At 41.5% G+C, this 11,346-nt stretch overlaps 1 protein-coding gene across 4 annotated transcripts in view; it reads right to left on the bottom strand.

Moving 5' to 3' along the window:
- Nucleotides 1–5,632: 5,632 nt before the first annotated feature.
- The window catches only part of nek7 (NIMA-related kinase 7), a 64,017-nt gene continuing 58,303 nt past the window's right edge, over nt 5,633–11,346 (bottom strand). For all 4 annotated transcript variants that reach the window (XM_031859415.1, XM_031859412.1, XM_031859413.1 and 1 more), the window contains 2 exons: nt 10,885–10,998; nt 5,633–8,240 (listed from right to left, as the gene is read on the bottom strand). In XM_031859415.1, the coding sequence (XP_031715275.1) occupies nt 8,130–8,240; nt 10,885–10,998 (225 nt within the window). In that variant the 3' untranslated portion in view covers nt 5,633–8,129. The remainder of the gene's footprint in view (nt 8,241–10,884; nt 10,999–11,346) is intronic.

The following is an 11,346-nucleotide window of genomic DNA, read 5'->3' on the forward strand; positions in this document are numbered from 1 at the left end:
CCGATGCATCCGAGTTTGGTTTTGCAGGGCGGCGTTTTATAAACCTCCCGTAGGGCTGCTGGACGGACGAGGGAGAAGCAGTGCGTGCCTTTTAAGAGCCCCTGACGGGTTTAGTGAGCCACTTGGCTTTTTATTTTGGCTCAGCTCACTGCAGGCTGCTTGTACTTTACTGTGCCCCCTCTGTGCTGGCCTGGTGGTTGCAGATTAAGGACATGCAGAGCAAGAGTCCCTCATTACACCAGCGTACACATGCTTATTATGTGAGGTGTTTACTGTGTGTGTGTGCGCCTGCTTCCACATATGTTAGTGTGTGAGGAACAGTGTTGATGAGTGACGCCAGTTGCGGCCTGCTGGGTGTAGCTTCCAACTGATAAATGACTGCAGGGACCATCTTTCTTTACCTGAACCTCACAACATCTTCCCTGGAGAGCATGCTGCTGACAAATATTCTAACCTGAAAACCGAGCAGGCCTGCAAGACAACCGTTTCATTCTAAATATGAGTTTAACCTGTTTAAAGTTACTCAAGTTCAAACAATAGCAGCTTTCAAATGATGAACAGGACTGTGCTGCTGTTCCCGCTTGTGTTTGGAGACTGTCCCTGGTGATTCTTCTCTCCCAGCAAACTAATATGTTTGAAGCTCAGGCTGCCATTGCCAAGCCTGTGCCACGAGCTATTTCAAATGTGCAAAAAATATTGATATTCCAAAAACAAAACAAACGGAAAAAAAAAAAAAAAAAAAAAAATCTAAGTCAATGTCCTCTGGAATGGCCCCATTTTTTCTGCCTCAGAACACTCAGATCACCTGGGACAAATGATGAGCCCAGAGATTATTCTGCTATTTCTTCCACGCTCTCTCCTTAACATACACATAAACACAGCATGCATGATTCTATTGAGGGAATGCACGCAGGCCTTCTTCTCTGTTTTTGTACTCTTGTTTTTAAGAAGTTAAAGTGCAAGCGCCCTCAAATTCACTCTTTCCGCTGCACTTTGATGAATATTAGTTGGTCAACTAAATTATCTGTACAAAGCCTTGAGGATGCATTTTCCCATGAGCTTGTCCCATTTTTTTTTTTATTGACATATTCAATTATATTAACAAAAGGTTGGATAAATCTGAAAAAGTTTTGGACCCTGGAATATTCTTCTTTGTAATATATAGTATGTAATAGCAGATAAAAGTATCTATTTGATAGGCTATATTCAGATGTATTGAGATCATTTCTAGGGCTATTAAATACCTTCAAGCTAGAACACTATTGGACAATAGTTTAAGTATACATAGACAAAGCTCCCCTCTGCCACAGAGTATATTTTTACATATATATTAAAAGGACTCGCAAGTAAAAGCAAACTGCAGTGAAGACGTTTCACCACAAGATGGACTTAGGGATGCATGGATTTGGGACGTATGGCAAACAGCAGGAATAAACCGCATGCTCCCGAACTTTTTCCAGAAATGTGTTATTACTCCCACAATGCAAAGCCAGTTTTGAGTAATGTATCAATATTTCTCTATACTATAAAAGAAAAGCAGTCCATGAGGGGGGAGCTATCGATGCTGGGAAGCGCCAAACAACTTGTGTATTAATTCCAGATATTTACTTGTTTGTTTTGACTGTGTTCAGAGCTCCATGGGAGCAATTTTTGCTGTGATGAAACTGAACAGCAGTCCCTGTGGAGTTCATTACAGGCAAAGAGCTAGTGCACTCCCCCACTGCTCCCTGGCCAAGAGGGATTTGGAAGACCCAGAGGGATGGGTTAGCTTGGGTGGGTGGAGTGGAGGGAACCTACAGAATAGGGTGAGGATGTGGAGGGAAGGGGGGGACTCAAGGGAGGCAAGAAGGAAGGAGACCATAAACACTCAGCTAATGACCTCAAACACACTAACAACACAGCAGAAATGAATGAAACTGCACAAATGGCGACATTCACTCCAGGAGCAAATGGCAGAATGTTTTCTTTCTTTAGAATGGGAGAAAAAAGGAGAGAAAAGAGTTTGCGAGAGAAGAGACAGCATGTGGCTGGGCTACCGTTGACCTGTAAGCTTCAGAGCAGGAAGGAGTCAGAGAGCGAGAGCGAGAGCGAGAGAGAGAGAGAGAGAGAGAGAGAGAGAGAGAGAGAGAGAGCATTTGCTCTTTGCTTGTTTTATGTTTCATGTCTCAAATTGGAAGTACTTGTGAAATTGTGCAGTTACTCAATCCCAGAGCAAACTTTACATACCAGAGCAGGGCTGTAATGGCCTATATATGTAACATTAGGGGACCATTTTAAATGCACGGCTTCTGCGCCCCAACCCTCGGTGGTCTCGGTGGTCTGGTCTGGTCTAGGAGAAATTCAGACAGCTCAACTGACCACATTAAAACATTTTGAAACAAAAATGATGATTTAAGTCACGGTCACCAAAGATGAATTTGTTTTTATCATAGACTTAATTGATAAAGGTTTAAGGCACTTCTTCGAGCCGTCACCTCAACATTGTAGGTCGATAACGATGGCTAGCGTTAGCTACACAGCTAGGCTATATACAGTGTTGGCTATACAGCAAGCTTGCCAACACAGAGCTACGACACAACAATGTGTCAAATTAAAGTTCTTTAAACAGGATCGTGTATCCAAGTAGAGTTTATTTGCTTGCTGGTTCTGGGCGAGGGAGAGGTGCTAGCAGGAGGAGTAATGGCTGTAAGAACAGTCCAACAGTCTCACCTGATATAATGCAGATACCAGCAATATCATGCTGAACGCAACACACATTTTCCCAATAAAACTGAGGGGGAATACATTACCGGTCGTGTGGGTTAAATTGAGCGTTGGACTTGAGTTTGAGGTGATGGCTGGTGAGGTGAGTGGAGGTTTGTGGGCAGTAGTTGAGGTGTCTGAAGGCGTGACAGTAGCTGTTGTCACGGTGCGTGGAGTTGAGGTGGTGACAGATAAGCTCCTCATTGTAGGTAAAGTGGAATTTGTGGTGGTGCGTGGAGGTAAGAGACAGGTCTAAATTGTCTTTTGGGGTAAGAGAGAGTCGAGGTATTGCTTTGTGCACTCTGTAAATAGAATATTTATTCATTTGCTGTGAATGTGTTCACATTTGATTCACATTTGAGTCCAAGCGCTCATTTGGCACCAAGATACAAATACCAGCAGTTGAAGAAAAGCCGTCATCCTTGTGTCTCCACAGATGAACTCAATGACATCAAGGAACTGTCTGAGCTGGAGCCCTTCACAGACTGTACTGGTCACAGTACAGGGTCCCGGGACAGTAAAGCCTTTTTGAAGCCGATTTGTGATTTGTGATTTTGGGCTATACAAAATAAATTGATTTGAAACATAAAAAACAACTTAGCTCAATGTTATTAAATGTCTGTTTGCCTAATAGTACAAAAAAACATTTGCATTCACTGTAAATCCTGTCATTAAGTAATACATTTTAAACAAACTACAACTTTAAAGTGGACTCCATCTTCTTGTTATGTAATGTGCATGTTATTCCATTTACTTATGTGTCTGCCAATCATATACCATCTCTTAATGTATTTGTTTCCTGCTTTAACATCTGCAGTTTACATTTCAGGAAAGCTTTATTTAAAAAATACAACGCATGTAAAGTCAGACCTACAGATCCTTCACACAACTTCCTGAACAGCTGTGAGGGACAACAAGTTTAGAAGCGTTTTGTCTTTATATCACTACTGTCAACCAGGACAACCAATGCAGCGACACATAATGATGCTTATCGGTGTTAAAACGGCTGCTAAAGCTCACTGTGAGTAAGTGTTGTAGCTAAAGGAAAATATCTTGTTTTTCTTCTCTTAGTACCAGCAGGAATTACTCCACTGAAGGTGGACGTTCCAGAGAATAACGTGATAAGAGTAACTTGTGCTGATGAAAAACGTTCGCATGGGCCTCAGGAGACACACGTTGCACGTCTTCACGGTGTCACGAAGAAGCTTAACGAACAAAAATGCTATTTTGAGTTCAAAGACCTAAGCTGCTCAAAGAATTATAAACAATCCCTTCTATTCATTGAAAACATAAATGCCACCACTTTGATATTCTTCGGTTATTACAATCAATTTCTCCCCAGTGTTGTGAATGAAGATGAGATGCTTGAACTAACAGCCAGTGAGTAGACTGATCCCTTTTGGTTTCTTGCTTTTTAAGTCTTTGAGCAAGTATGTCAAATGTACCTGTAAAGCGCGCCGTCATTTGATGAGAACCCAACAATAATTGCACAATTTCCTGTTTTGCTGCTAGTTTATGCTAATGTCCCTCGATCTGAAGACATACGCTGATGAGGAAAGGCCTGATGGAACTGCCAACAGAATCATCATTATACACTTATTACTCTGTTTTGTATGTAGATCGCTTGTTAATCTGCTTACATTTGGTATGGTCTGTTAAAGGAAAGATGAGATAGACTCCTAATGTCCTGCTCGACAGCGCTCCAAAGTGTTTTGTTAAATGGTTATATTTCTTCTCATCTTTCAATGTGCACAAACATGTTTTTCTGATTAAAATTTGAATCGTGATGAGAGATTACACCACGACACACAGTTGAAGGTTAAAAACAAAGCACGCCTGATAAAATGAAAGGTGTCTTTTGGTCATCTTACAAAAGCCTTTTCTGAAACTATGCTAAAGTCAAAAGCGTAGCACGCATTTAGAGCAATGATATTAAAGCTATGAACAGTTTGTCAAACCGTAGAATCTTAAACTGGCAGTTTATTTAAAGTCACGCTTGTATAGCACGGCTTTATATCATCGTAATCTGTGCTTTATTGTTCTGTTGAGATCATGTCATATTGTCCATATTTTTGAACACATGCTGAACTGCACCAACTAAAGAAGAAGAAGCTGCAGTTAAGTCCTGCAGACGGATAGAAATGTTGATTCTTGCGTCATCTGCAGGCAATTCATGTTCGGTAGTGTTCTGCCTTTTTATCAGCTGCCGTTTTCATGTTTTTACAGTTTTACCTTTCATATTTGTATGACCTTTTATAATCCATCATAATTTAAAAATTGAAAATAGTATCAGACCACCTTTGTATTAAATACTCAAAAATGAAATAGTAAAAAAAAAAAAAATCACATTTAATCTTTTCTTGTTGGAAGAAATAATCACTTCTTTGCATGTTCATGTAGATGACAAATGCAGCTTCCTTTAATCCAGATCTGGAGGACACGTAGTTCATTCCATGTAGCCGCTAGTATCGCATAAGAAGCCATTGTGCTGCGAGTGGTTAAATAGCATTAAGGCCATCCTCAAGTTCCAACTAGTCAGGAACTATAACACGTCATCATATTTATAGGTATCCATGTTCAGGTGGCATTCTATCACTGCAATATACATATCACATGAACTTGTAGACCAATAGAAAATTGCTTCGAAGGCTCATTCTGGCCTTCGAAGGTTTAGTCCTTCCTTACAAACAGCCCAACTGCTTCAGAACTGCAGGTGTGAAACTGCCACGCCGCTGCAACTACATCATACCGGCCGGCCTTGGTAACGTTTGGCATAAACGTTACCGGAGTGTACTTTTTTTTTTTTTTACTACTGCATTTCTTGGAGAGCAAGTGTTGAGATGTGAAACTCATTTGAACCCGATGAGAGCACTCGCTGTAAGAGGCGACAGAAGTTTGAAAGCTTTATTGCATTTAGTCAGTATACAAGGAGTTTGTGATGAGGGTCTTTAATTTGACATGATGTTCAGAAAACAACAAAAACAACTAAAACAATAAATATTATTTGCAATATTCTAATTTGTGGACTACCCAGAGGGCCTGTGGACGAGCAAACTGAGCCGAGGTAAACGGCAGAGATCAAGGAGAGCACGGTCACATGTTACACAAAGACAAAAACGCTCCCCACCAACAAATGGCCATAATCCTTAAAAGTGACTCTGCACTGTGTGCTATAAACCTGCTAGTGAGGATTTTAAAAAATTCAATTAAAACTCGACTATGCACTGCATATTGCATGTTAATAACTAACTAGGCGACGTTCAATGAATATTCTTTTCTGGAGCATTTTCATAACCGATGATGGTGCGTTGGCGTTGTGAATGGGCATTAATTTACATGTCAATAAAAAAATAAGAGTCAGCATTTTAGTATTTTGCTGGTAAATAATGTATTTAAGGAGTTCTGTAAAGCATCAAAACTCAATATCTAAAAGTGATTAAAAACTTAAATGTTACAGATGCTGTCGTTAGGAGAATGTAGAGACAAACAGCTGAAGAACATGAACAAGATATTAACTGAAAACAAAACAGTTTTACTGCAGTGGGGGGGGGGGGGGGAAGAGAGAAAGGTTAACATTGTATTTGCAAGTCTCAAGACAAATAACTATCAACACACGTCAAAATGTTATGCTGACCAAAACAAAATAACTTACATTTTCTTGCACTTATAAGCTTTGATTTTGAATATAACACATGTAAGTAGTATTGAAGGTTAAGTAGAAAAAGAAACATGGGGCATACACGTACAATAATTCCAATGAGCGGTTAACAGGCTATTTGATGACGTTTAAAGACGTTTTGGTAAGACGCTAAATTAAAGCGTCATTGATCATTAATTACTGACTGTACCTTTCATGTGGTATCGTTGTTATTTTGTAAACTAGTGGTCGTGAGTGTTGTGTATTTGTGACCCACTGGTGTAAACCTACTCACTGTAAAAAAGAATAGAAAAAAGCTGTTCCACCAAATGAATAAAGGGTTCCTAAAACCCGACAGCATTGAATCTATCGCAACGTCTACGCTACAATATGTACAGCAAAACAAAAAGAGGACCGTTGGTGCTTGCTTTTCTCAGTACAATACTTTAACATATTATTTTCATGAAAGACACCTTAACATATATAAACTGCTCTTTCTATGTGTGACTTTCTCTTTGGTATCTCAAAGGTTAGGTACGCTGTGATTTACTTATGACATGGACGGCTTCACAAAGGCGAGGATCTGCTCTCTCTTCAAGTTTGTTTGTTACTTAACAAGACGACGACGCTGCAAACTTACGCGACATTAACGATCACAAAACAGACTAACTTTCTGGGGGGTCAAATGCAGCCACTGGGCCGTGAGGGAGAACTTTGCGTTTTGACTTTAGATTCTTCTTTTTTTGTCATGTCTTCGTTGTGATTTACAAAAAAAAGGAAAAATACCGTAAGTTAAACCAAGGAAGGAGTCTTTTGGTGTCAGTGACTAAGGTAAACAGCAGACGTAAAACTGCTTTTCTTAAAGCTTACCGCTCCTTCTAGGCTGTCAAAAAAAAAAAAAGAGATATTCTGAATTTTTCAAAGACAATACATCGGTGTCAAAATGACTTGCATTCAAAGTGTTGTGGAGACATTTGCCCATGTTCTCCCCCCGGCACATCTCTAGTCTACCCTCTAAATCATCCTTCCTTTCCTAATACATTCATTAGACATGATCATCCTGCCAGCCTTCCATTACCAGGGTAGAAAGTGCAACACGGCAACGCTTCAGCCATCAAAAACACTCAAATCTCTCCACTCTAATTTAACTATTGCCCTCAGTTTTCATGGTCTTCTTTTGTTTCTTTTGCTGCTGACCACAGGTCTCATGAGTCCTACCAAACTCTCAAAAGGTCATTTTTATATGTACCTGATCTTTGTCTTGATTAACTGTTTTGAGGATCGGGAGCATGTAACACCTAACTCCCTTTAAAAAAAACAAAAACAAAGAATTCAATTCTCCAGTTTGTCTGCTTTAAATAGCATCTGCTCACAGCGGCTGCTGAAGAACGGCTTAACTTCACTACATGGAAATACAGAGGACATGCGTTTAAAAGCCATCGCAAATAACACATCAGTGAGTTACAGAACACTGATGTTCAGTGCTGTAACAATATTGAAGTCTAAGGAATCAGAGGTCCATCTGATAAAAAAGGTATAATCTCTATAGTCTTTATCCTAGGGCAGAGAAGGTTTTGGATGTCAGTCATGTTGTAAACTGTATCACCTTGAAAATAAATCCGTTACACATACTATTTATCACAAAGAGCTAAATTGTATAAAAGCAGACAGATGTGTCCGAGTCGAGCATGAAAAGCAGGGAGAGAAGTGGGGGAGGAGTTCTGCGAGCTATGTGTGTGAAACTCCGGGCTTAGCTGCCCTGTGTCTGGTTCTGCATGTGTTTGGCAATGTTGTACACATAGGCGATGTCCGGCCTCTTCTCCGGGTCGGGGTTGATGCACATATCTACCACGTTCCTCAGCTGGTGAGAGGGACAGGAGGAGGGTTGTTGGTTGGGAGGAAGAGAGAGAGAAACGAAACAGTCAGTGAGACGCCAGTGAGACCGAACTGCAAAAGAGCAACTCCAGAGATGAACAAACCTCTCTCTCCTCTAGATGAGCTCTTACGCAGCCTTAAGTAATAACGAGGCAACAAGTAATCGAGCTGAGACGACGGCGCGAGGCCGCGTTAGCGCACTAATCACTGATTTTTCTCAATCCATTATTATTTGAGCCCCCAACGCGCACACACGCGCGCACACACACACACACACACACACACACACACACACACACACACACACACACACACACACACACACACACACACACACCTGCCACTCCATTGCCGTCCGGAGACAGCACTTACACTTGAAGCCAAGCGAAGCGGCTGATTGGAGCAGATAGATAGACAGGCTCGCAGGCGGAACAGCCACCGCCATCATTAAAAAAAAAAAAGAGAAGAGCATAAAAGATGGAGAGGAAAGCAAAAGCAAAATAAATAAATAAATAAAAACATCTACGCGAGGTCGCTATGGTAACCCTCTGCCGACTTCCTGGCCGCTGTTGCGTGGCTCAGGCTCGGACGAGTTCTCGTCAGCCGCTGTGTTTGTGTGTGAGAGCGAGAGAGAAAGTGAGAGAAAGATGCAAATTCAGACAGTCTGAGAATTAGTCCCACAGAATGGAGATATGGGGGGGGGGGGGGGAGATATGTAAAATAATCATGCCCTTCCTTGCATTGGGAGGAGGGGGGGGGGGGGGGCAGGGGGGGGGGGGGGAGGGGGGGTGGGGGGGGTGAGGGGGGCATGGGGGGGGGGGGGAAGCATAGACGGAGATGGTTAAATGACACAACAAAGATGAGCAGCTGACAGTTTGCTGCCGATCCTTCAGGAGCATTGTTTACATCCAGACAGGCGCTGCAGGCACCCCCCTCATCTCCATCTCTCCATCGCCCTGTCTCTCGCTCTATCATTCCCTCTCTCTTTCGCTTTGTCTCCCTTTCTCCTGGATGGGGGTGACATGTGGGGCAACGCAGGAGCTCAGCGTGGTGCGTGCATGTGCGTGTGGAGAGAGAGCTCTTGTAGCAAAATATACACTTGCACAATTGCTCTTGCACATAAAAAAACACACACATAGACACTACAGAGGCTTGAGACACCACGCAATTAGCATTTATGGACGTAATGAAGTAAATACCACAGAATAACAAAGCCTCTCATCAGGGTTCACTATTTCACTAGAGACACATGAATAACGATAGCCACTTACACTTAGCCACAGTGGACTTGTGCATGCAGTTCCTCTGATAGTAGAGCAAAATGCCAGATAGAGATAAAGGACCATACCAGTGTGTTTCCAGGTTTGAGCCCCATAACTATATGACATGTATGTAATACAGGTATGTAATTAATGCAGTTATGTTACACAGTCTCCATCTGTTTCCTTTCATTTCCCACCGTTAATAAAACCAATACAACAAAAATGTTTGCTGAAGAATAATGCACACGTGATGTTCACTGTATTGGATTAAACAACTCAGCAGGTTTCCAAAAGGTTAGTTGTAATGTAGTATATATGTCATTTAGAAATGACAAAATAACTGATTAATTGACTTGAAAAGTAATTGGCAACAATTTTAAGAATTGTTTAAATGTGAATTAATCGTTAAAGTAGAAAATGTCAAACGTTTGCTGGTTTCAGGCTCTCAAATGTGAGGTTGTGCTGTTTGTCTCAGATTTACATAATTGCAAAGTGAATATCTTCCAGTTCTGGACTGTTAATTAGGGGACAAAAAAATGTTTGAAGATGTCACCACAGGCTCTAAAAACGTATCCGTGGCATTTTGTCACTATTTTCTGATATTTCATTATTTCAAGGACTATACAACTTGCTATAACTCACAAAGCTTAGTCTGCCCATAAGAAAGCACATTGACATTGCTTAATGGATGTAATGTCTGCAGTGTGTGTGTGTGTGTGTGTGTGTGTGCCTTTCAGTCAGTGCCTGAGTTTTTGCATGTGCATACACTTGACATAATGTTTTTAAGAGGAAAAAGACAGAAATGTTGGGGGAAAAAATGCCACCCACACAAAAAGGGCATGCAAACACAAAGCCATGCGCATGCACACACACACACACACGCACACACATATACGTCACCGGCAATCAGCAATACGGCGATCTTTAACCGCAGCCCGACTACATTACATTTGTGTGCATGTGTACATAGAACTACAGCAGATGATCTAACATTTAGTTAGGGAAACATGACACTCCAGCCCATTTAGTTTCACCCTAATTTGCAGCGTGGCCAGATGCTTTTGATATGTGCATTTCATTTTCAGACGGGTAGAATCATAGCCACCGCTCTTTTGATCACGGAGCAATATCATACTGTACTGTAGCTCAGACAGCTGGGTGGATTTCACTCACATATTAAAAAAAAATAAAAAACAAGTTTAATAAGTAAAAATCTGCGAAACCGTCCACCGCTGCTTAAAACGGTATAGCTCACTTAAAATATGCTTTTAAGTTTCTTTTAGGAGGAGTTCAGGAGTCATTTTAAGACACTGAGCAGCTCCACAACTACTTACCGTCGCAGTAAAAGGCAACTCTTACAGTACGTACCTCCTCTGAGTAGTGGTCTGAGGGAAGAGGGGGGTAGTCACACTGTTCTATCTTCTTACAAAGGGAGTAAAGGTTCATCTTATCCCCGTAGAACGGACTCTGCAGGGCTGCCATCTGAAATGTAAAGATATAAGGGAAAGACAAAAAAAGACGGGGTGTGAGAGAGCAAAGTGAAAACAGCCAGTCAAATGTTCAACAAGTGCTACACAGAAGACACTGTACAGTATGTTACGAGTAGAACCTGCACAGTTCAGTGCTATCGAGGTATCCGACTTATTGATAAAAGATGGGTGTGAGAGACAAATAAAGACAACAAGTCGATACACTGCATGTCCAAAGTTGTGTGTACATATCAAATCAGCACACACTTATTTATGGGGGGGGGGGGGGGGGGGGGGGTTGGGGGGGGGGTGGGGGGGCTGAAAAGAAACAGAAAACAAAAAAAAAAAAGCAAGAGGCGCC

This window comes from Anarrhichthys ocellatus, unplaced genomic scaffold, assembly GCF_004355925.1.
Source record: "Anarrhichthys ocellatus isolate YVR2014 unplaced genomic scaffold, GSC_Weel_1.0 scaffold22, whole genome shotgun sequence".
NCBI classification, from domain to species: Eukaryota; Metazoa; Chordata; class Actinopteri; order Perciformes; family Anarhichadidae; genus Anarrhichthys; species Anarrhichthys ocellatus.